Genomic DNA, 27,462 nt, shown 5'->3' on the forward strand with positions numbered 1-27,462 from the left:
GCATCGAGTCCACGTTGCTGAAGATCCAGCTGCGCTGGGTGGGTCACGTCTCCAGAATGGAGGACCATCGCCTTCCCAAGATCGTGTTATATGGCGAGCTCTCCACTGGCCACCGTGACAGAGGTGCACCAAAGAAAAGGTACAAGGACTGCCTAAAGAAATCTCTTGGTGCCTGCCACATTGACCACCGCCAGTGGGCTGATATCGCCTCAAACCGTGCATCTTGGCGCCTCACAGTTTGGCGGGCAGCAACCTCCTTTGATGAAGACCGCAGAGCCCACCTCACTGACAAAAGGCAAAGGAGGAAAAACCCAACACCCAACCCCAACCAACCAATTTTCCCCTGCAGCCGCTGCAACCGTGTCTGCCTGTCCCGCATCGGACTTGTCAGCCACAAATGAGCCTGCAGCTGACGTGGACTTTTACCCCCTCCATAAATCTTCATCCGCGAAGCCAAGCCAAAGAAAGATGTGGGTGGAGAGAAAAAGTTTGAAAACTACTGTTTTAATTGAACCTAATTGACTCGTTTTGTGCACCGTTTCAGAACTCAAAAGGAAATGGGCTAATGACAATTTTTCTCAAGCAAAATATTTCAGTAACAATTAGGTCTAGAGCAGTGGTTCTCAACCTTCCTTTCCCACTCACATACCACCTTATGCAATCCTTTATTAATGACAGAGCACTGATGGCAGAGGGATTACAGCCAATTAAGTACTTTTTTAGAGACCTGGTAACTTGGTCATAAGAAAGCGCCAATGAGTTCACATCAAGAAGTAATGGGAAGAATAGAATGATCTCTCCCGATGAATAATGTGCCAATTGTCGTGACCATATGTAATGCTGGGGTTGTTGTGGACATTAGGACCCAGAGGACGGTGGGTTCAGAGGATAAAAGGAAGTCCTTATTGGCGGCGATGTTTCTATTTAAAGATTGTCCTGAGTCAGGGAAGCTGGGCTCCGCAATGCCCGGGCTTCGAGAATCTCTCTGTTAAACTGCCGGCGTGAAAGGAAATGGAAGCGAACGTGGGAAACTTAGACGCCTGCATTTCTGCAGAAACGGATCGAATGGAGGCAGAAATCTGTTCGCTGGAGGATGGAGTGTGCGAAGGCGGAGTGTTGCAGACTGACGAGGAGGAAGAACTTGGAGAAAGGTAACGGAATTTCGAGAGAAGGTTGAGGGGGCGATTTCAGACGCGGGACGTTGCTCGGACTAATGTAGCAGACTGGCCGGTGCTGTGAAACAATGTAGCGAGTCGGGGTTAAACGTGATTCCGTGCAGATCTGCGTTCGTTCCTTTCACTGATCTCGCCTGCAGTTTGGCAGTGCGGGGGTTTGCACGGCTGGCTATTTAAAGTGACTTGGACACCAGATACCATCTCATCTCTGCCCCTCCCATGCGCGATCGACTGAAAGCAAAATAAACTGTCAGTTGACTTGTGAATGTGATTAAACCCGATCAGGCAGGAACTTTCTATTGGACAGACAAGTTAACCCAAGGACAAATGAGTACCAAGTACTTCGTAATGACGGAATTGCCAAACAGCAACGGGTCGCTGATCTGGACAGTAACAATAAAAAACGTGGCAGATTTTTCTTTCCTCTTAAGCGGATGTTTGGATCAAAGTTGTAACATCTACCACTTTTAATTCAGAGCCACGATTTCATGAATTAACTGTAACATGAATTGACTGTAAAGTGGATTGGGTGGAAGATGATGCTCCAGTGGTTCTCACCCTTTTCTCCCCACTCACATACCACCTTAAGTAATCCCTTACAAACCACAGAGCAGCTAGAATGCCGTAGATGCTCTGCGGTCAGTCAGGGATTATTTAAGGTGGCATGTGAGCGAAAAAAAAGTTTAAGACCACTGATCTAGAACAACCAGTAGGTGAGAAATTACTTTTCAGGGTAATGTGCAGTAAAACTTGGAGTATTAGCACCCACAAGAGAAAGTCAGATGCTTCATCAGAATTCACGAAGCATGAATTCATCCGAATTCACGGAGCATGAATTCATCCGAATTCACGGAGCATGAATTCATCCGAATTCACGGAGCATGAATTCATCCGAATTCACGGAGCATGAATTCATCCGAATTCACGGAGCATGAATTCATCCGAATTCACGGAGCATGAATTCATCCGAATTCACGGAGCATGAATTCATCCGAATTCACGGAGCATGAATTCATCCGAATTCACGGAGCATGAATTCATCCGAATTCACGGAGCATGAATTCATCCGAATTCACGGAGCATGAATTCATCCGAATTCACGGAGCATGAATTCATCCGAATTCACGGAGCATGAATTCATCCGAATTCACGGAGCATGAATTCATCCGAATTCACGGAGCATGAATTCATCCGAATTCACGGAGCATGAATTCATCCGAATTCACGGAGCATGAATTCATCCGAATTCACGGAGCATGAATTCATCCGAATTCACGGAGCATGAATTCATCCGAATTCACGGAGCATGAATTCATCCGAATTCACGGAGCATGAATTCATCCGAATTCACGGAGCATGAATTCATCCGAATTCACGGAGCATGAATTCATCCGAATTCACGGAGCATGAATTCATCCGAATTCACGGAGCATGAATTCATCCGAATTCACGGAGCATGAATTCATCCGAATTCACGGAGCATGAATTCATCCGAATTCACGGAGCATGAATTCATCCGAATTCACGGAGCATTAATTCATCCGAATTCACGGAGCATTAATTCATCCGAATTCACGGAGCATTAATTCATCCGAATTCACGGAGCATGGCCTTTTCTCTTTATGCTTCTCTATCACAAGATGTGACTCAGATACTCAGCAGCCCTTTCACTGAGGCTTGGCATCAGGACATCTTTGCACTGTTATTTCCTGAAGAAGGGTAGTCCGGTAGAGCGGAATCTCGACTTTTCCCACCACCTTTTTTTTTGTGCTGTAATTGTCCACTCTTCATTCATAATACTTACTGAATTACTACTTCAGTATAATTAAATGTCTTTTCATTTAATAAGATTTTAAAGGAATAAAAGTTTTAGTTTAACTGTGACTGGTTAAATCATATACTTGAGAATGGTTGTGTGAGTCCTTCAGTAGACACAGCCACATTGATGCCAAAGCATCTATTTATGTCCATTAGTCCATTGGTGCTGGTTGGATACTTCATAATATTTTACTGTTTCCTACAAAACATTGAACGGACTGCGACAGACTGCTAAATTGTAATCTGTGTGATCAATAATGTATTTCATTTGTTTCCAATTATTCTTGAAAAGCATCTTTGACCAATACTGCCCTTCTCTCACATTATCCTTCATATGAAATGTAAACATGTTCAATCAGAGGTTCACAGGGATAGCTATGGCTTTGGTTCTAGTCCAGTGGTTCTCAACCTTTTTCTTTCCACTCACATACCACTTTAAGTAATCCCTATGCCATCAGTGCTCTGTCATTAGTATAGGATTGCTTAAGGTGGTATGTGAGTGGGAAAGGAAGGTTGAGAATCGCTGCTCTAGATCTAATTGTTACTGAAATATTTCGCTTGAGAAAAATTGTCATTAGCCCATTTCCTTTGGAGTTCTGAAACGGTGCACATAACGAGTCAATTAAGTTCGATTAAAACAATAGTTTTCAAACTTTTTCTCTCCACCCACATACCACCTTAAGTAATTCCTTACTAATTGCAGAGCACCTGTGGCATAGGGATTACCTAAAGTGGTATGTGAGCGGAAACAAAAAAGGTTGAGAACCACTGTCGTCCCATTACCAGACTGAATATCAGTGTTGACATATTACCTTCCACTCAACTTTCATTCGAGGTCACATAAGCTTTTGATGGATTTTTTCTGGCTATTTCACATGTCAGTCGTAAACAATCTAAGTTTAGCCATGACTTAAATGTTTATTGAGGGCTTACATCCGCACTTTCACCTTAGCTTTAAGCTGCATTGGTTCGAAACATAATAGTACAAGGAAGCATATTTATTTTACTAATATCCACTTTTGCTTAAGTTGCTGATGTCATGATTCACGTCTCCCTGGTAACCAATTATGTTACCCATCATATTGAAATATTCCAATCATTTAACTTTGTGACTCCTGCACCCACCTTTGATGCTTTAGGGTTGCTTGTGGTAAATTGATCTGAAATTATATTCGCAATAGCCACATTTCCTGATAAAAGTTGGGTAATGAGATTCGGGTGGAGAAATCTAGATCTTGCATGAATGTATGAGAGTTTGTTGTCACATACCTAAGTGTACATGAAGTGAAAATACATTGGTGGAGAAACTTGGGTACACTGTTTGACCTGCTGAGTTTCTCAAGCATTGCGTTTTTAAAGCAACCAGGATACAGGGTCAAAGGCATGAATACTAGAAAGGTGGAAACTAGAACTGTTCAGCAGGCAAGGCTGTGCCTGTGGTGAGAGAGACTGACTAATGGTTCAAGAATGAGACCTGTCATCATAACCAGGAAATGTTACACATGTAACATAGGGCCCCATATATTAGAGATTACATATAAAATCTATAACATAGAAAAATAACGTTATCTATGTGTGGAATCTCAGGAGCTGGGTGCAGTCCTAAACAAGTACCATATTTCTCATTTGTGTTTACTGTGGAGGAGTAAATAGTGATGTCATGAAAAGAGTCCATGTTACAGAAGAGAAGGTGCTAAAATGCAAAAAGATAGATAAATCCCTGAGGCCTGTTCAAGTGCATCCAAGGACATTTTGGGATATCTAGAAATAAATATGCAGGAACCCTGGCAGAGATATTTATGTCATCATGAGCATGGGTGATGTATGAGAAGACAAGAGGGTGACCTAATGTTGCGCCTGAAAAATAACTCTAAGGACAAACCAGTGAGCCCAGTGAGCTTAACATAAGTTACAGGAGGAGATTCTGAGAGACGGTGTCTACTTGCATTTGGAAAGGCATGCACTAATTAGACATAACTTTGTGCATGAGAAATCACATCTCAGGAAACAGTTTTGAGTTTTATGAGGAAGTAGCCAAGAAGATTGATGAGAGCAGGGTGTTAACATTGCCTTCATGAACTTTTGCAAGACCTTTGACAAGATCCTGCATGGGAGGCTGGTCTGGGAGATCAGATTGTATGAGATCCATTTTGAGCTGGCCAATTGGATACGGAGAGAAACATGATAGGCTGCAGATGCTGTGATTGTAGTAAAAACACTGAGATGCTGGAGGAACACGGCTGGTTTATTCAGGAGGATACAGAATTGGCTTAACGGTAAGGCAGAGAAGATAGTGAATGTTTTTTTCTCAGATTGGAGGCCTGTGACTGATGGTTTGCTGTAGGCACATTGTTGTTTATCTTCTATATTAATTCTTGGTTGGAATTGTAGTTAGCATGGTTAGTAAGTTTACCGATGATAACACAGTAGAGGCTGTCTCTAAATATATTTAAGACAGAGTCAGATTTTTGCATATAGGGAAATTAAGGGTTAAGGGGTAAAAGGCAGATAGGTATGGCTGATTCCACATTCAAATAAGTGATGAACTACTGAATGGTGGAACAGGATCGACAGGCCAGATGACCTATTCCTTTTCTTTCAACAAAACATTTATTTCAACAACAACGTGACAAAACACAAGTTATACATAGATCTATATCTAATGCACTACAGCCCCTCAGGTACATACACTTTAGATTTCAAATTAAAATCTAATTATACTTATTTAAGATCCCCTGGGGGGGGGAGGGGGGAACCTTTCCTGGAAATCGCCCACCATCCCACTGGACACTGTGTGCTCCCGCTTCCACACCACATGGGTCGGATGTAACCCTGAAAGATGGCCAGGCAGTCAGCTCTCCCTGAACCCTTGACTGACTGCCTGCCACCTCGACCGTGAATGGACAGCTTGGCCAGACCCAGCAACAACCTCACAAGGAGATCCTCTGACTGCCCAATCTAGGGTCCCCCACCCCCCCCCCCCCTGCACTGGGGTGACCCTAGATCAGGAGTGTGGGGCTGAAGTGCAGCCAGAACTCGAGGAGCAGTCCCTTCAGGTAAGTGAAGAAGGGCTGAACCTCTTACACTCAATGTACATGTGGTATACTGTATCCACCCAGCCGCAGAAATGACAGGTGGCCGGGGTGTCGGTGAACTGAGTCAGGAAGCGATTACACGACACCACCATTGCAAAACTCTCCACCCCACATCCCTGATGCAAATGTGGAGGCCTCCTTCATGCAGAGACCTCCACTGGAGACCTTGTCACTGCCGGGTGGTAAAGTGAATTGACACGGCATATCTGGATGGGTGACAAGGGCAAGGAAGTGGAAAGTGTGCAGGAGCAGCCTGTACAAGAACTGCTTCAACATGTCAGGGAATGGCACGGTGCAAATCACCGCAATTCTCGTTTGTCGAACCAGCTCCCGAAAATACATTGGGCCTTGGGCCCGATGAGCAATTCTGTCTGATCGGGGTTCAGCATAGCCAGGATTGCTCCACTGCCCCCCCTAGAGCCCACCGACACTTTGGCACAGGATGGGGTCCAACATCCACACCCCCCACCCCCCACCAACGGCCTACTCCTGCTGCTGTGTTCCCTATTTTCAAAAATCATGCCGTTCCTCCATATGGGATTCCTAATACTAGCTAAACAGAATTTAGAAATAAACTTGGACCAAACATTTAAATTAATCAGTCTGAAGTAATTTGTCACTGGAATTTATTTGGAGAATGCTGGATTACAATTCAGCAAAGGGTTTACTCTCACCTCATGGATTAATGATGAATTAATAGTTTGAAAAATGAAATGTATTTGCACATATTCTATTTCATATAAAATATCGTCACATTCAAAACATCCTGTTTTAGGATTAGGGGAATTGGTAGGGATCTTTGCTAGTGCCTTTCAGAGATGAAGTGAGAGAAAATACTCAATTACCATTATATTGTGTCATCTCTTCGAGACCACTCAGCCTTGGAAGATTTTTTGGAAGTCCAGGGCATTGTGAAATCTTAATAACATTACCTACGTTTAAGCAAACACATTAGCTTAGCTCTGTGAACATCTACAATTACAATTTCAAGTAAGATGTGAAGTAAAACCAGATCAGGTAGCATCTATGGTCTGAACCCCCTCTGAGGTAACATTTCATGTGAATCAGCTTTCACCAGATCTGGAAAAAGTGCATTCTTTAAGTTGTGGGGAAGGATGTGGAGAATATCAGGATGTCCGTCTGCCATGAAGACCAAGAGAAACTGGATATACCAGAAGCTGTTAATGCTGGTTGAGAGAGGCTGGTGGAAGCTTGGTGAGTGTGGCTGATCTGCTCTAAGGAGATGTAAATAGGGGGAAATTAAAGAAATTGGAGGTGAGAGTAAAATGTTAGTAGGTGCTTTCAAATTTCAGCACCCGGGTAGTCCTACTGGGACCTGGTTGCGATTACTGAGTTGTGGGGGCAGGATGCACCTTTCAAACTGCAGCCAGACCTACCTGATAAATCACCAACCGCTGATTTAAGGGGAATCCCACCACTGCAATAACATGGTGAGTGACTCATCATGCAGTCAGTTTCCCTTTCTGTTTCAAAGTTCTCCTAAATGCCCTCCCCCACCCCCTCAGCCGTCAATCCCCTGAACCCCCCCCCACTCCCCGGCCATCAGTTGCCCCCTCGGCCTTCAGTCAACTACCTCGCTCCTGGTCAGTAGCCCCACCCCCAGCAATGTGCTGCTGCCACAAACGGAGGAGGGGGGTTGCTTCCGTGACGTGCCACTCCAGTTCGCGGCATTGGCTCAATGTGGGAGCAATGGCTGTCTTCCTTACCCATAATCCCCCACACCACTGGAACTTGGTGAAGATACTCAACCAGGACAGTGTGCAACTCAGAGTGGAACTGTTCTTGAACCCAGAGGTGCAGGTCTTCAGGCTTCTTTACCTTCAGCCCATAGGTAGCAGTGAGAACCCATATGCAGTATTCCATGAAATTTTGGTAATCTTCCCAAAAAACCAAGGTATTTTCTACAGAGCAAACATTGCGAAGGTTCATCTGAACCATTCTTGGGATGGTGGGTGAGTAATTTGGGAGAGATTGGGCAGACTGAACTTCTATTCTGTAGAATTTAACATTGAAATGTTAAAAATAATTCTTAGGAGCCCACAAAGGATAGATATAGCCCCTGGATGAGGAGTCTGGACCTGGTGATCATTTTTTAAATAGGAGGTACGCCAATTAGAATCTAAATGAAATTCCCACACTCAGAGATCAGTAAATATTTTGGAATTCTGAAGGTTGTAGAGGCTCATTCAATGATTGTACTCAGAGATTAATAGATTTCTGCATTTTAATGGAATAAAATAAAAAGGCAATAGGGCAAGACACAGTGCTTGAAGTAGACCAGCCCGATCTTGTTGAATGAACACAGGGTCAAGAGGCCAAGTGGTCAATGCTGCTAATATTTCTCAAGACTATTTGATTGCAAATTTGTTGTTTGACTTGGGTAAGTCCTCCCAATATTGAAGTCAGCACCCAGATGTTTTTGAGGGATGCTGTAGCAGCCAGCAGGCCGACACAGAAGATGCTGTTCGAACACGGCAATTGAGCGGGCTGCATGAGGTGTATTGGCAGCTGCAAAATGGGCTCTGCCAGCCAATTGCCGGCGACAGATTGTAAGAGGGCCAATCAGTGCCCAGGGTGGCACAAATCACACCCGTCGACGACGCTGCAGCAAAATGGGCCGATCCCACCCCAATCAGCACCTGAAGGGGCAAGGGTTACGCCCCTCGGTCACATGGCTGCCAGGGTCTGCTTGACATATACAAGAGAGCAGCCAGTTCATTAAAGTCGGCGTCAACTGCAGTCCTTGTTGTGTTGTCTTATTTCCGAGCTAGAACCTCGAGACACACCACAAGACCAAGCAAGGTCATCTGAGCAAATCACAATGTTGGCATGTTGAAGTTTTCTGTTCAGTTTTATTTGATTGTTATGTACTGTTATGATCACACTGAGTTTTTGTTGGGCATATTAAATTATTGGACTCTTTATCCATGAGTCCACTTTACTGCTTTGACAACTTAATCACTGCACCACCTCTATTTTTTCTTGACAATCAAGTAACTTTTTTCTTGACACTTCTCATGATTATGATGTTAAGTTGCATGGAAATTGTTCTCCACCTGCTATTGTCCCTCAATAGCAGGTGGAGAATATTCTATCACATTCCTCATTTCTGCCTCATTCCAAATGGTGGAAAACCTTTCAAGGAGTCAGAATGAGTGCCCATCACTGAATAGCTTGTCTGCTGTTTATTCTAGATATTTTCCAAAAAAATCCTGAATTTAAGTTCTTTAAGTATTGAGGTGGGATTTGAACTCATGCCTCTGAACTATTGCCCCAGGCCTCTGGTTTAATCATTTCACTACAGCGTAATTTATGATTCCAATTATTCTTAAAAACAAACAAGAGGTCCAAAAGAGATTAAAACAAATAAACAGAAGAAAAACTGAAAATGCTGGAGATGCTCCGCTGGTCAGGCCAAATCTGAGGCAAGAAAAAGTTAATTTTTCAGGTTGATGATAATGCTTTCAACAGAATATCTTTATCTACATGTATTTTTAATTAATATTTGTGGATAAAGTGTTGTCTTGAGATATTATAAGCTGCTTTATAAAGCTCTGAGCTCCTATTTAAAGAATGTGTTCTCCTCAATGAACAACAATATTTGCTGTAGTTCCCCATTGCTTCGTGCAGATGTTCAACTCATCTCCCACCTCCTCCTAACTGAGTGAATTGTTTTCGAATCAACAGCCCACAGATTGGTCTAGAAGCACAATATTTGTTGTAACTTCAGGGTGGAAGCTGGCAGAAAAGTGGATGAAGTTGTTGAGCTCATCATGGGTGCATGAGCTTGTATCCATGATACAAGCATACACAGGCAAGGCACCTCAACTCTTCCTCCATTACATCGATGACTACTTTAGTTCTGCACCATGCACCCATGATGAGGTCATCAACTTCATCCATCTTGCTGCTGTTGTGTTTGGAAAAGTATTAGGTTTGGTGGGTTCAGAGAGAGAGAAGTCTGGACACAAGTGTTATCATTGCAGGTTACTTTATTGAACGCAGGAGACAAACAGGGGAGAACATTAAACAATACTTAATTACTTGTTATGAGCCCAGTGGACTCCAAAACCCAGCAGCAATAGAAATTCACCAAGACAAATGATTACTTAAACAAAAGTTGCTTTTAATTATCTTTAAACATGAAAACAGGATCAAACTCTAACTTATTAGTATTAACTTAACCTAACTTAACCCCCTTCTAATTCTAAGCGCATGTTTATGTAATGTGTATACAAGTTCAAAAAAAGTTCTTTGATTCACAGTCCAATCTCACTTCTCACTCCTCCAAGTTCACTGGTATCAGGCAATTCTTATACAGTGCACAGAATTTAACATTTTGTGATTTTTCACCAGGCTTTGGTGCTTGAAAGGTAAATGGCTACTGCTCAGGAAGGTTCTTGTTGGTTTTCAGACAGAAATTTGTTGCTCAGTGGACACCCACAAACTGATTCCCTCCGATCAGCTACTTCAGTGTCTTGCCGAAGAAACTTGCCCCATCAGGGTTTTCAAGAAGATAACCCCTTTCTTTCAGCTCACCACAGAGTTCCTTTTTGTTTCCCTTATATTTCAAGAGAAACATTATGCAGCCAGTCCTCTCTTTTTGTATGGATTACAAGGACTTTGACCAGGCTGAACTAAGAACTCACAACCCTTCTCCTTTTTTTTGGAAAACTTTATTTATAATATTTTAAAAAAGGATAATACAATCAGACAAGAACATAAAATTCCCCCTTGTTACAAACAACCCATCTTCAAACTGGGGTTTTTCCACCAGTTTGCCAGCTTGTCCTGTTCCAGTTCCTGCTGCTGCTGAACTGTAGAACTGAATTCTCTCTCTTTTTCTCTCTCTCGCTTACTCTCTCAGAGAAAACCACATGACCTTCTTAGAACACCCAACTGCACTCAGACAGACTGCGGCTCCAGACCTAATCTTCTGAGTGTTTTTTATCTGTTGCTTTCCAAAACAATAGTCCATTACTCCACAGCATGTCCAATTAACACCTACTTGTGAAGTCTCTATAGGCATTCTTCAAAGCTTTTGCAAAGGCACTCGGAGCCTAGACTGTCTGGCTTGAGCAGAGCTCTGGTATTTTAAATGAGATCTGTTTTGAAGAATTTGTATCTTTATGTGACCTAAACTAAAAGACCTGCCACAATTTATATCCTATAAAACATATTTATGTACAATGTGAAATATAACATGAACTGTCACATTCTCTACTACTAAACAACTATATAGACATTCATATCAGACCCAAGTTGGGCTTTGATACCAGCAGCCACCTTTCTTCTACAAGCTCATGCATGTGTGCACACTCTACAGATAGGGACTTTCAAATACACTTAGAAGAACATAAGAAATAGGAGCAGGAGTAGGCCTTCCAGCCCATCGAGCCTGCTCCACCATTCAATGAGGTCATCGTTGATTTGATCATTGACTCAACTCCACCTACCTGCCTTTTCCCCATATGCCTTAATTCCTTTTTTATGTAAAAATCTATCTAACTGAACCTTAAATATGTTTAATGAAGTCATCTCAACCACTTTCCTGGGTAGAGAATTCCACAGATTCACTACTCTCTGGGAAAAACAGTTTTTTTCTTATCTCCGTTTAAAACTACTCCCCTGAATCTTGTGGCTGTCTCCGTAGTTCTGGTCTCATGTACCAATGAAAACAATTTTCCTACCTCAATCCAATCTATTCCTTTCATAATTTTATATTTTTCTATAAGATCTCCTCTCACTCTTCTGAATTTGATTGAGTATAATCCCAGACGATTTAGTGTCTACTCGTAGGTCAAACCCCCTCATCTCCGGGATCAATCTAGTGAACTTCCTCTGGACTGCCTCCAAGGCCAGTATATCCTTCCTCAAGTACGGAGACCAAAATTGCACATAGTACTCTAGGTGCGGCCTCACCAGTACCTTGTATAGTTGCAGCATGACCTCCCTGCTCTTGAATTCAATTCCTCTAGCGACGAAGGCCAACATTCCCTTTGCCTTCTTAATAACCTGCTGTACCTGCAACCCAACGTTTTGCAATTCATGCACAAGCACCCCTAAGTCCTTCTGGACTGTGCATGCTGCAGTCTTTCACCATTTAAATAATAATCTGTTATTTTTCCTACCAAAGTGGATGACCCCGCATTTACTAACGTTGTACTCCATCTGCCAGACTTCTTTGCCCACTACCCTAATTTTGCTATATCTTTCTGCAGCCTCTTCACATCCTCTGTACAATTTGCTTTTCCACTCAATTTAGTATCATCCACAAACTTGACTACACTACACTCTGTCCCCTCTTCCAAGTCATCAATGTAAATGGTGAACAGCTGTGGGCCCAGCACTGACCCCTGTAGCACCCCACTTACCACTGTCTGCCAATCAGAAAAACATCCATTTATCACGATTCTCTACCTTCTGTCAGTTAACCAGTCCTCAATCCATGCCAATATACTTCCTCCAACTCCATTCATCTGTATCTTATAGATGTCTCTTGTGCAGCATCTTATCAAACGCCTTCTGGAAAGCCAAATATATAACATCAACCTGTTCCCCTCTATCTACTGCACCCATTACATCCTCAAAGAACTTCAGCAAGTTTGTCAAACAAGACCTGCCCTTTCTGAATCCATGATGCATCTGCCTGATAGAACTCTTCATTCTAAATGTCTCGCGATTTCATCCTTAATGACAGCTTCAAGAATTTTCCAGACTACAAACATTAAGCTGACTGGCTGATAGTTACCCATCTTCTGCCTACATCCCTTTTTAAAAAGTGGCATGACATTTGCTGTTTTCCAATCTGCCAGGAGCTGCCCAGGGTCCATAGAATTTTGGTAAATGACTACCAATACATCGACTATAACTCTTGCCATTTCCCTCAGTATCCTGGGATGCATCCCATCAGGACCAGGGGATTTGTCTGCTTTCAGTCCCATTAATTTGGTATGCTGGACATGTCTTCCACTCTGAGTACTGACCCTCAGCCATTTCCTCATTAATCTTCCTTTCTCATCTTGGAAAGGACCTATGTTGACTCCAGCCACCCTCTTCTGTTTTATATATTTATAACATTTTTTGCTATTTATTTTTATATTTTGTGTTAATGTACCTTCATAATCTTTCTTCCCTTTCCTTATTTCCCATTTAGTTGTCCTTTGTTGCCTTTCCCAATCCTTCAGTTTCCCACTACTCTTGGCTACTTTGTACACATGAGCTTTTAATTTTATACTTTCCTTAGTTAACCAAGGCTGACTCTTCCCTCTCTTATTGCCCTTATTTTTAATGGGAATATATTTTTGTTGAGCAAAATCTCATTTCCTTGTACTGTAATGGATTTGTGTTAACCTATAATTTACTGTTAAACTATATGTCTTAGTAAATTATAGTTAAAATATTATATCTGTATTCTTAACAAGTTAGCTGTGTGTTGGTACAGGGTTGTACACAGGTCACAGCACATCTATAGAGATCCATTGTTTTCTGAGAGGGGTGTTCATTCTCGGAGTCAACCTGTCTTGGAGAGACAGAGCTAATGGATTTCAAGTGGGTCTTGATTATTCAAGAACTGCTGAAGGAAGCCATCTGTTTTAAATCAAATCCACTTAAGTGTCTTGAACAGAGATGAGGTCAGAGGTTGTTATGGATATGGAATGGTTTTGAAAAAGGTAAAGAATTTTGGTAGAAATAAAATGGATGGTCATGTGGTTTCCATGAATTGGGACACACATCAGTGATGATGTAATAGATACATGATTTGGAGAAATATATTACCGAATTCAGACATTTTGAGTTCAGTTTTGGAATAGTTCAGTTTGGAGAGTACAGAAGTCAAAACCCCTGTGACACATGGGTTGAAACCTTGTGAAAGACAGAATTGGTGCTGTTGTTATTTGTTACTCATAGGAAAAGGGGAATACAGAATCAGTGGCTTTTGAAATAAGGAAGACAATTTTTCTGTCTCTTTGGAAAAGAGGACAGGTTTCTACTGGGTCTATTTTTGATTGTCCACTTCATTTAACCCTTGTCTGGTTTGTGACTTCATTGTGGAAGAAGATAACCACAGTTGTTTAACCCTTGTCTCAGTTTATGAATCGTGGAATAAAATAGCCACATTGTGAGTAAAAAAGACTGAAGATATAATGCTTTATAATTATTTCTGAACTCAGAATTTAAGACCTTAAAGCAAGACTAAAATGATGTTGATCTTTTAAAGATCGACTTTTCAGAGTAGGATTTTAATTATGCACCCACACACACACATACATTTACATTTGTGCATAGCGGGGTTAAGTTTAGAGATAAGTAAGAAATGTTATGTTGTTGATAGTTTAACAAAAAAAAAATATTATTTTGAATGTACCATTGCAGTTCCTGTGTTAGTGGTAACAGTCTCTTTAGTCCCTAAAATAATTAAAAGAGTTGTTAGTTCATAACAGTACCAAACGAGGGTGCAACTCTCTGCAAGCTCTGATCTATCACAGTACTAAGGCTCAGCTTAAGTGTAGTGGACACCTTTCCCGTAACTCTTCCAGGAACGTCCACAGTAGTGACCTGGTGTGGAGCGATGTCTGGGGCTTAGACCACGAGGCAGAGAGAAAGAAATGTGCTATGCATCAATGTTTTATATTGTTCTGAGCTGGGCATCTGGCCAATGGTGACACAGAGTAAGTTAAATGAGCCAATGGCAAGGTGTGCACTAATGGGTGGCCAGAGTGATAAGACTTCCAAATACGTTTCAGACCCTGGAAGTGGTGCTCAGGGGTGCCCCTGTAGATGCCCATGATCAATACCCACTACCTAATAACCCATCCCCATGGCAATGGTGTGCCACTGCGGTTAGCCATGTAGGCCCCATTCTAGGAGGGCAAGGAACCTGGCACAGACCGCAATCATCACCCATTCCAATAGGGTGGTGCCATCATCAGTCCCTTCTGACTACACCCGCAAATGTTGCCAATCAGACAGACCGCCCAGTGCACTCACTTCCCAATGAGAGAGGCAGACATTTGGGGGGAGGCCCTCATCCCACAGCCATTGCAGCAGATTGGCTAGGTGTTCACCTGGCCGCTGAGGGGTATCTGCCCTGCCCCCTTCTGCCCTTACACATAACAGGGAAAGGATTCCATTTGTCCTCACCTACCACCCCATCAGCTTCTGCATCCAACACATCCTGCTCCATCATTTCCACAAACTATTACGTGATCCCCCCACTAGACACATATTCCCATCTCTTCCCTTCTCCACCTTCCACAGGGACCACTCTCTCTGTGACTCCCTTGTGTACTCCTCCCTCCCCACCAATTGTCCCCTTGGCACCTATCCCTGTGATTGCAGGAGATGCTCCACTTGCTCCCACACATCCTCCCTCCCCACCATTCGGGGCCCCAAGCACACCTTCCAGGTGAAACAACATTTCACTTGTGAATCTGAAGGAATCATCTACTGCATCCAGTGCTTCCATTGTGCTCTCCTCTACATCGGAAAGACTGGATGCAGACTGGGAGATCGCTTTTTTGAGCACATCGGCTCTGTACACCACAATAGCTTGGATCTCCCAGTGGCCACCCATTTCAATTCCCCCTCCCATTCCCTTGCTGACATGTTTGTTTATGGTCTCATGTATTGCCACCTGCAAATTGGAGGAACAACACCTCATCTTCCATCTGGACACCCTCCAACTGGATGACATTAATATTGAATTATCTGGCTTTTGTTAACCCCCACCCCATTGCCTTTTCCAGCTCTGTCTGTCTGACTGTCTCTCTCTTTCCTTTTCCCCGTCTCCTTTCACAGAGCCATAATCAATTTTCACCTCTCCTCTTAGCATATCCAATTGATACCTTTTGTTGGTCAGGACTCCTCCCCCAGCCAGCTATGTCTTTATTCTGAACCTTCTTGTTCCCTAGTTATTCTTTGCTTAATTCCTTGAAGTGGGGCTCAAGGCTGAAATGGTGGCAATATATTTTTACCCCCCCCCCCCTCCCCGCCATGGAAGCTGCAAGACCGGCTGAGTTCCTGCAGCATTTCCGTGTGTTTTTAATACAATTGCAGTGTCTGCAGATTTTCGTGTTTCATTCCTCTTTTTTCTTTGCATCCATTTGCCTATCTAAGAGTCTTTGAAATGTGTCCATTGTACAATCCTCCACCACCATCCCTGGCAATGCATTCCAGGCACCCTTGAGTACCTATTGACTAGAATCGCTAGAATCAGAAATATGAGGAAGATTCTACCATAATATCTCAAATAGGAGCCTTGCAGAATATGGAGTGTAAGAATGCATACATTATGTTTATGTAACTCCATAATCAACTGTTTCTGCTCTCTTCAATCTACCTTACTACTGCTAATAACATATATATGGGTCCTTTAGAAGACAGGACTCCAGAATGAATAATAATAGGAAACTGAAATAGCAGAGATTCTGCATAATCATCTTGAATATCTTCATTGTATAAGCACTAAAAATATTATAGTCAATAATAATGAGGGAGGAACTTAAAACAATCTCCATTACTGGAGAAAATGTACTCGGCAAACTTATGGGGTTAAAGGCTATCAAATGGCCTGGAAAATGTCCAGGGACTCATCAGCCTTTCATCCTGGTTTTGATCTCTATATTTAAGGAAGAAGATGCTTGCATTGGAGGAATTTCTCAAAATGGTTGACCCCCACAATGAACAGGTTGCAGACAAAGAAAGTTTGAGCAAGTTGAACCTTCTTTACTGATAAAGAAGACAAAGATGTGAACTGAAAAACTGAGTGCCTTCCATAATGTTTGGGACAAGGACTTTTTTTTCCCTTTATTTGCCCCCGTGGTCCACAGTTTAAAATGTGTAATCAAACAATTCATATGTGATTGAAGTGCACACTCCAGATTTAATTATTGGGTAAATGTTGGTTTGAGGTAGAAATGATAGCACTTTTTATACACAGTCTCCTCATTTCATTTAGAGTACCCTGACTGGTGAAGCGGATAGTACAACGCCTTTATAGCACCAGTGATCAGGACCGGGGTTTGTAACCCGTGCTGTCTGTAAGGAGTTTCTACATTTTCCCCATGACTGCATGGGTTTTCCACGGAGGCTCCGGTTTCCTCCCACTGTTCGAAACGTACCAGGGATGTAGGTTTATTGGTTGTAAATTGAGCAGCAAGGACTCGTGGGCTGAAATAGCCTGTTACGGTGCTGTATCTCTAAATTTTAAGAAATTAAATTTTGGGGCATCATAATACAGCATTTGGGACATGGCAATGGTATGTATATTAAAATAGTCATGTTTAGTACTCTGTTACATATCCCTAACATGCAATGACCGCTTGAAATCTCTGATTCACAGACATCACCAGGTGCTGAGTATATTCTCTGGTGATGCTCTGCCAGGCCTCTACTGCAGCCATCTTCAGCTCCTGCTTGTTTCAGGGCTTGTCCCTTAAGTTTTCTCTTCAGCATATAGAAGGCATGCTCAATATAAACGGTTGACTAACTTGGCCGTTCATGAATTTTTCAGTGTTTAGCTTTGAAAAATTCCTTTGTTGCTTTAGCAGTATGTTTAGGATCATTGTCTTGCTGTAGGATTAAGCACCATCCAATGAGTTTGGAGGCATTTGTTTGAACTTGAACAGATAAGATGTTTTGATACACCTCAGAATTCATTTTGCTACTGCCATCAGCAGATACATCATAATGAAGATAAGTGCGCCAGTACCTGTGGCAGCCAAACGTGCCCAAGCCACAACAACTCCACCATCATGTTTCACAGATGAGATGGTTTGCTTTGGATCTTGGGAAGTTCCTTTTCTCCTCCACACTTTGCTCTTGGTCTCACCTGTCCACAAAACTTTTCCCAGAATTCTGCAGGCTCTTTTAAATACTCCTTGGCAAACTGTAATCTGGTCATTATGTCTCTGTGACTAACTTATGGTTTACGTCTTGCAGTGTAGCCTCTGTATTTCTGTTCATGAAGTTTCTTCAGACAGCACATCCACACCTGCCTTCCGAAGCGTCTTTCTGATCTGTCTGTGTTGGGATTTTTCTTCACAATGATGAGAATTCTTCTGTCATCAGCGGTGGAGGTCTTCCTTAGTCAACCAGATCTTTTGTGATTACCGAGCTCACCCAGTATGCTCTTTCTTCTTAGTTATATTTCAAACAGTTGATTTTGGTAATCCTAAGGTTTGGGTGATGACTCTAACTGTTTTATTCTTGTTTTTCAGCCTCATATTGGCTTCTTTAACTTTCATTGGGCACAACTCTGGTCTTCACATTGAAAAATGGCAACTACAGACTCCAAAGGTGATCAAAAGTTTAGAACCAAGCCTAGCTCTCTTATACCTTCACCAATGAAGCAATTAAACATACCTGTGAAGCTGTAATTTCTTAATCATCTGAAGGCTGGGCTGGGGGAGGGGGTGGGGGGAGGTGAATTCTGCAAATTCTAGAAATTGGAAGTGAAATGGAAAATGTTGGTCAGCACCTTCTGTGGAACGAGAAATCAACTTAATATTTTTGGGTTAATAGCCATCCCTCAAAAATGAGAATAAAATGTTCGAAATATTTTTCAGACACAAAACTAAGGAATGAAGAGAATTGTGATAGTGTGGATGGCAGCTTATGAAATGAAAGGGGTGATAGTGCAAGGTGAGACAATAGGAGGAAAAATCACTCAGGAGAATGCAAAATAATGATCTGAAATTAGTTGAGGAAGATGGTATGAAAACTGGAAATCTGAATTAAAAATATCGTGATCCATACTTATCCACGCTGGATAACCAGTCCAAGGTCTGGAGTGAAGCACTCAAGGTAATATACATGCCAGACAATGTTATATTCCTTTTTGGAGCTTACCCTAAGTCTTGTACTCACCTATCCTCTTTTATCTCCTTCATATACAGATGGAATCCTGTTTATTGCCATAGAGAGTAGTGGTGATTTCGCTGATATATCAGTGCAGAACAAACTGGGGAATGATACCTCTACGACAGCTTAAAAATAACCTGAAGCATAACTTGACAGCCATGACTAGTGATTCCTGTAGTTTGTGCAGTTGTTGCTAAAGCAGTTGATTTCCTATGGTGAAGATTTCTTGTACGCTGCACATCAGTGAAATTAAAGTAGAACTACTCCTTGTGGATATGGTTCCCTGTTAAGTACATCCTTTTTCTCCTCCTTTTGTGATATTTGCTGTTCCTAATCATGTTCTAATCCTGACCGCATATTTCTGAGTCAAATAAAAGGTTCTACAAAGTCAATTATATTTCCCTATTGAAAGTAAGGCTGAAAATTGAGTCAACACTTCAAAACATGTCTAATAGCAATCAGAAATTGTGAACCAGCAATTAACCTCAAAGTACTGAAATGAAGTTTACTGATGAAGGAGTTTTATCAAATTGTGCTGAGTTGCTTCAGCTTGTATTGGGTTATCAACATTATTTTGTGGCTTCTTTGAATCCCAAAGAATTAAAAACCTAATAAAGACAACATCAGAATAATTTTGAACAGTATTTGTGCATTTTGTTCGAAACGTTTATTAACAAATAAAGTGAAACATTTGCACTGACATAATTCGACGTGATCAATTTATAATTTTTCATTTAAAAATTAGAACCTGGAACATTACTGCACAGTACAGGCCCCCACGAGGTTGTGATGACCTATGCAAGCCTACTCCACAACAATCTCATCATTCCCTACTTCATACCCATAACCCTCCATTTTTCTTACATCCACGTGCCTATCTAAGAGGCTTTTAAATGTCCCTATTGTACCAGCTTCCACTACCATGCCCATCACCAGTTAGATGTTGACAACATATTTAACATTTTACTTTTGGACATGATATGGTTGCTCCTTGATTTATGAATTTTTGTCAAGACATTATTGATTTTTTTGGAATACATATCTTCAATTGTGAAGATTATTTTGCTATAATGAGTAGTGTACACCACATAAATGTGCTTAATGTATTTAGCTCAGCCTTTTCCTTTACAACATTTTGCATAACCCTAATGTCATGTGGGAAATTATTTTTAAAAAAAATCTAAGAATGGTTCTACATTGGTACCTCACTTAGCTCCCACAAATGATAGGAACATAGGAAGTAGGAACACGAGTAGGCCAAAAATGGCCCATCGAGCCTGCTCTGTCATTCAATACGATCATGGCTGATCTAAGTTATGACCTAACTCCACCTACCTGCCTTCTCCCCATATCCCCTAATTCCTCTATCATGTAAAAATTTATCTAACCGAATTTTAAATATGTTTAATGAGGCAGCCTCAACCACTTCCCTGGTTAGAGAATTCCAAACATTCACTACTCTCTGGGAAAAACTATTTTTCCTCATCTCTGTCCTAAATCTACTCCCCCGAATCTTGAGACTGTGTCCTCTCGTTTTAGTTTCCCCGGCCAGCTCAAAAAACCTTCCTACATCTATCCTATCCATACCCTTCATAATCCTATATGTTTCTATAATTACATCAGCTGTATAAAGCTTGTTCCATCAATATTGTTGTGGTCACGTTTCCTTCAATCCCTGCTCTATTGCTTGCTAACATTTTCCCCAAATATTATGGGCTCAGAAGCTGTGACATACCTTACATAGGGGATATGGTCAGAGTTTTTCCTCAGGGCGGAAATGTCAAATACTAGAGTGTATAGATTGAACATGGGGGAGTGGGGGTAAAGTTTAAAGGATATTTTTCAGGCAAGTTGTTTTTTACATAGGAAGTGGTAGTGGAACTGGAGCACACTCTTAGGGAAGGTGGTGGAAGCAGATATTTCAGCAATGTTTAAATGGCATGTAGACGGACACATGAACTAGAAGGAAATAGGGGGATACCATGTCCTAGCAGATGGAATTTGTTTAGATTGGCATCATAGTCAGTGCAGACCTACTGGGCCAAAGTTCACATCTCTGTGCAGTACCCTTTATGTACGTGTCACTTCACAAAACACTTAGAACTGCAGCATATAAATATACCACCATATTATTAAATATGTTCTGTGCTCTCGCTGGCTGAGCATCAAATTACACACTGTTCTTACTGGCTGAAGACAAATGGTACAATGTACTTTCATTGGTCCAATAACTCTTATTTCCCATGTGCTATTAACATTGCCATTCTGCAGCATATAGCAAAACAGCACATCACTAATGAAAATTTGTACGTCCATTCTTCAATTTGTGGAGATATATGCCTGTAAATATTGCAAAGAGCAAAATTTTGTAAGCTGGAGGGGCTAATGTTACGAGCCCAGATGACCCCAAAACCTAGCAGCAAGAGATATTCAACACGACAAATAGTTACTTAAACCAAAGTTGTTTTTAATTCTCTTTAAACATGTGAACAGAATCAAACTTTAACTTATCACTATTAACTTAACTAATGTAACTTAACCCCCTTCTGATTCTAAGCGCACGTGTGTGTAAATTTAAGAAATTTTCTTTGGTTCACAGCTCAATCTCACTTCTCATTCTTCCAAGTTCACTGGTTGCAGGCAATTCTTATATTGTGCACAGAAAATTAATGTGTATAAAGTTACCAAGCTTTGGTACTCGAAAGGTAAGTGTTTACCGCTCAGGAAGGTTCTTATAGGTTTGCAGAGAGAGATGTGTTGTTCCAGGATTTCCACAACTGAGGTACCACCATTAGTCACCTCAATGTCTTGCTGATGAAACTTGCCCCATCGGGGTTCTCCAGATGATAACCTCTTTTTTTCAGGCTACCACAGAGTTCCTTTCTGTTTCCCATATTCTAAGAGAAACATCAGACAGATAGCCCTTCCAGCCATCCACCACTCTGGAGCTTCTGTTTCAGTTCCAACAAGCTTCTCCTGGCTTGTTACAGCTTTCTGTGTCACACACAGTTAAAGACTCCCTTCTGTCTCTCTCTGTCTGAGATTCAAACTGCCGGCAGCATGTCCTCTCTCTCACTTGCAAAAAAAACCCTGACCTTCTCCAGCAAACAACAGGAGTTCCTTTTTTGGTCAATCTGTTGTTTTAGGTAAATAATAACCTCTCAATGACCTCTGAGTGAGCACTTTGCAGAGAGGTCAAAAGCCTTGTAAAAAGGTCCAAAACAGACAACCTGTTGTTCTTCCAAGACAATAGCCCATTCACTTCATGACATCATTTTAATTAGCACCTACTTGTGAAATGTGCATAGCATTATCCATAGTTTCTGTAAAGTCACTGAATATGAATTCTTCAGTATTTCAATAAGATCTGTTTTAAAGTGTGTGTATATAACTTACTCTAATTTTACCAATTTATCTACCTAAAAACATTCCCAAATATTCCATCACACTAGGCAAAGTGCATTGTGGGCATTTCAGTGCAGTATACTCCTGAGTATGGAGAGAGGAGCACTGTTCTAGCAGCCATTCACTTAAAAATTCAGGATTTCTCTATGCTCATATAATAAAACAGGTGTAATATTACACAAAATTGACTTTAGTCTGTGGTAAAGCATCAGCAGAAATTTCCAGATGCTCCTTGCAGACAGAGAAAGAGAATCAAAAGAGAGTCCCCCTGAATCATTAAGAATAAAAAATTGAGGAATTAATGTTAATTCATTTTTAAAGTCATTTGTGCATTTAAAATGGTTTTAAAATTTACACTGAAAATTTGTCTTATAACTTTGTTTGCTTGTTTTCTGATAGTCTAAAGGATGCCTTGAAAGACAAGTCAGTAAAGCCAAAAGTGAATTACATCATGTCAAGTTCATCCTTCTCCATGTTGACGGTTCAAAGTGAGGACAGTGGAATTATATGGGAAACTGTTTCGAGTAGTCGGTGTTCCACACCATGGGCATCAGAAAGCACGGCCTCCGATGTTTACAGTGTGGAAAGTAGCCCTCTCAGCTCTCCACCAGGAAAAGTAATATTCATAACAGATGAATTGCCTCAGTCTTCATCCGGGTATCAACATCAAAGCAATAAAAAGGGTAAATCTGAGAAGCGTCATAGTGAGGAAACAGGTCTTAGGCCAGGAGATGTCCCAAAGATGCCCAGAAATAACTCTTGTGTTTTAAAAACACAAGCAGGCAAATTTGAATCATCAGTAACATTAGAAACTGGAACGGGCAAAATGTCAAATCCAAAGGACTTTAATGAAACAGAGATCCATTCTCAGTCACTCATAGAACATAGCACAACATTCTCGAAACTAGCAGGAAAATCCTATGATGGAAATGAGATGTTTGCATCTGTTGAAGATGATGTACAACAACATGCTCCAGTGCACTGTCAAAGGACACTTCATAGAAATGCTGTGGAAGAGAATGGAAAGAGTGTCATTTTGAAAGATGGTGGTTTGAATAAATCTTTTTCAACAATACCTGATGAACAAATTAATGTATCTTCAGCAAAACTAAGAAACCAAGGACAATCAGAAACTTTGAAACATTTCTCAGACACAGAACTTTGTTCAGCATTACCAGAAAGTAAAACTTTAAGACTGCCTGTAGAAATCAGTACAAAGCCTGCAAGGGCTTCACATTCTAAAGAAACTTATAAAGACACAGAGTATTTTTCTTCACTAAAGCAAGAAGGAGCAGCTCATGGAATAATCCATTCAGACAAGGGTGACTTGCAAAAGATTAAAGTTACTGCTTGCAATAACTGGTCATCTTCATCTCATGAAATATCTATTCCAGATGGTAAATGTTTAGCTTCTGACATGGAACTAACGTTTGTTACATTTGAAGTTGGATCTTTTCTAAATGGAAGTCCAGCTGGCAAAACATTAACAAAAACAATACCACATAATTTTCTAGAAGGGCAAGAAGTTCTGATAAAAGACGATCAAGCTAATGCAATGGCAGACCCAGAAGTCGAATATCAAGGGAGTTCTATAAGCATCAGTTCAGAGGCTACAAAGCCTGTGGGTTCAGAGTTTGGAGTAACTCATCAAGACAAGGATAAGTTTGTTTCAGTAATGAAGGATGAGGACATAGAAGCTACAAATGTAAATTTAAACAATTTATCTTTCACTCAAGCTGTTGGGATATTTTCAGACATGGAGGCATCTAATTTTTCTGAAAGGCAAGAAGCTAAGATGAATGACAGACCATTTTACTCGAGGCATGATCCGGAACTTTTGGAAGTGCTTGATGTAGAACTAAACGGGTCCTTTCCTAGCATGTGTAGAACCCCTGAGGATGTTTGTCACTCACAGTTAGGAGAGCTGAAAACGAGAGCAGACAAACTACATTGTGAAGAAAATAGTGAAATTCAGAAAGCTGCTTTCAACATAGTGGCTGAAGGTTCTGGAATATTGAACATTATTGCTGCAGCAAATGTTTTGTCAGTGGACCAAGAGGCATGTAATGAAATGCAGGATAACCTGATATATTTGCAAACTAATCCTATTATTAAAAGAAAAGATTTTAATGGAGATAATGAAGGTTCAAATAGTTTTGATAGAGTGAAGGATGTAGAACACTCAAGGTTATATGTTGAGCAACGGCAGAATCCTCACAATTCATGGAACTCTAATTCTTTCACAGTTGGGGAATCCTCCGTGGTACACACTGATCATTTTCATGGAACTGGATCTACTCCTTCCAATTTGGTTGGATCAAATCCCTCTGATGCGATTGAAACAAACTCCACGCATGAGCCTGAGACAAATTCCTCCCATGAATTAGGATCAAATCCTTCCCATGCAACCGGTTCTAATTCTTCCCATGGGATTGAGTCTAATTCTCCTGCAGTTGAGACACCCACTCCTTCTGCTGTGGCAGCATCCAATCCAACTTCCACTGGTCAATCCACTACTGTTGCTCTGTCTATGAAGAAAAGTGGAACCCAAGATGATGATTATTTTGAAAAGTATACTTTGGTGGATGAACAAGTCCCCACTGATCTGGTTACGCCAGAAGTGAAATTGCAGGAATTGCCGGAGGTTCCAGAGGTAGAGAATCCATCCATGATAAACCTGGAACAAGATCTGAGTACAAAAGAGATGGAGCTTTTTAATTTTGATGAGTTTGATCCTAGAAGCAATGATGATACAACAGAAAATCAAAGACTTAGAGAATTTTCTCCACGAACAACCATGCATGAGCCCCCCAATAAAAGAGAGCAAGGAAGTATTAATAGTGGCAGTGCAGGTGTATTTTACCATAAGGAAGCTGGTTCATTGCTGTTTGACTCAACTGAAGGAACACTTTCACGTTCCCATAATTTTCCGATTTCAACCAACTTGGTTGATCTTACACTTCTCGAGGAACCACCTGCATTGGCATTTTATTATAAAGATCTCTACGAAGAAGCTAAGGGGAGGAGAGAACAAAACAATGAACAGTCAGATGAGGACAGTAGTAACCCCGAAATTTCATTCCCTTGTCAGTCATCTGACACAGACGAAGGAAGTGGATTATACTTTGAAAAGTACGTCCTGAAGGATGATATTTTGGACTCCTCAAGAGGAATAGTTCCAGAGCAACCACCCTTTGGGAGGAAAGCATCGTCACAAAATGTTTCAGTGGGAACAGAAAGAATTACACTATTTTCAGAAAATGAACACCAGTTTCCTGCAATGAGCAGTGATGAAACAGAAGTCCCTATCCAAGAGAGAGATTCTGAAAAAATTATGGAGGTGCAGAAAGATCATGAAGAAGAATCTAAGGAAGGACCTGAAGAGCAGAAGCCTGAATCCATAAGATGCGAGAAGGAGTCAGAACCAGATATAGGAACTGAGCTAAAGGAAGATGATTTCATTGAGATGGCATGTAAACAAATACAGGGGAGTGAAATGTTACCAGTTCGGGAGACATTCTATGGAGAAGACATGCTAACACTTACTTCCAATGCTGATGATCACTTAGATGTTGGGCGTCTTACCAATATAGAGCATTCATTTGAAGAAGATGAAAACTTCTTCAGTGAAACAGAATTAGAGAATGTTAATGTTATGACAATGCAAGAAATCAAAGGTACTCATGAATGTATATCCAATATGAAAATGCCTATTTATCCGATTCAACTCGATGCATTGGATAAGGAACAACCTGCTGAAGAAGAAAGAACTGAATGCAGACCTGAAGAGGAATATGCTGTGAATGAATTAGGACAGAGGACTGAACAGGAAGGGTCTGGAATGACTGAAAATACGGAATACGATCAAATAAATGATGATAGGCCTTTTTTAGAGTTTGAAGAGATAGCTTCACAAACAGTGAGAGAGGAATATGGGAATGCAGATTACAGAGCAGGAACAGATGAAGGAGCCTGTGAAGGTATTCTAAATGCAGTCATTGGTCCAGATGAGAAACAATTACATTTAGAATCAACTGAAATTCCTGGAGCTAGTGATGAAATGGATATGCTCGACATTGAAATAATTGATTTGAAGGGTACTGAAAGCAGGTCAGTGGAAAAGTTTAATCTTGAATCTGAAAGTCAAGGTTCTCAAATAAAGAATGACGCAACTGTATCAGAAACCAATAATTACGAAAGGATTTCGGGCCTCGCCGAAGAATCTCAAAAAGAAAAATACCTTGCTGCTGACATTGTACAATCACTACGTAGCAAATGTGAGCTACCTGACATAACAACACAAGAAATACTTACTGACACAATAACCGATGAGCAAGATGCAAGACATACTTTTGATGGTATTCAAACTGAGCAAGATTCTTGGAAAAATTATGAAATGGAGGCTCTGCAAGATCATTACAATCAAGACTTTATCCATGATCAGGCAGACGGCAATATTGAATCATTTCTTCATGAAAACCAAGAGCATTTATTTATAAAAGATACAGAGGAAGAACCCAAAGATTTACCTTTATTGAAAGATGTGAAAGTTATAGAGGATGAAAATAACCTGGATGGAGCAAAAATTGTAGATAAAGAATCAGGAGAAATTCATCAAGAAAAAACTCAAGAATCTAGTCTCCAAACAACAAAAGGAGAAGATATAGACAGGGCTATCTCACAGAAACCACCAAAGCCAAATGACACCTACTGTATTACCTGTGGGCTTCCAATTTATGCGATTGATAAGCTGTTTGGAGAACATAAAGATCATGATGTTATAGCAATAGATACAGCTGTGGTGAGAGTCAAGGTGAGAAATTACATTGTAAATTAAATCTACATTTAGAAGCATTCGTTCCAAATTACAGCCTTCCAAAGAAAATTTATTTTGCACCGTTTGAAATGTTAAACAGAGAGCCATAGAGTAAAATGCTGCCTGCAGACTTCCTGTGTTTTACATACATAGAAACAGGCTCTGCAGCCCAACTTCCCCCAACCCCATGCTGACCAAAATGTCCCAACTGTCTGTTTCTGGTCTTCTAAACCCATCCTATTCCTATATCTGTCCAAATATTTCTTAA

General features: G+C 41.0%; 1 protein-coding gene across 1 annotated transcript in view; it reads left to right on the forward strand.

The window, feature by feature from the left end:
* Window positions 1–949: 949 nt before the first annotated feature.
* Window positions 950–27,462, forward strand: part of LOC138763766 (cardiomyopathy-associated protein 5-like) — an 87,846-nt gene continuing 61,333 nt past the window's right edge. Inside the window, exons 1-2 of the mRNA XM_069938484.1 lie at window positions 950–1,151; window positions 22,778–27,191. Coding sequence (XP_069794585.1) covers window positions 1,012–1,151; window positions 22,778–27,191 — 4,554 coding nt within the window. The 5' untranslated portion in view covers window positions 950–1,011. The remainder of the gene's footprint in view (window positions 1,152–22,777; window positions 27,192–27,462) is intronic.

Source organism: Narcine bancroftii, chromosome 1, assembly GCF_036971445.1.
Source record: "Narcine bancroftii isolate sNarBan1 chromosome 1, sNarBan1.hap1, whole genome shotgun sequence".
NCBI classification, from domain to species: Eukaryota; Metazoa; Chordata; class Chondrichthyes; order Torpediniformes; family Narcinidae; genus Narcine; species Narcine bancroftii.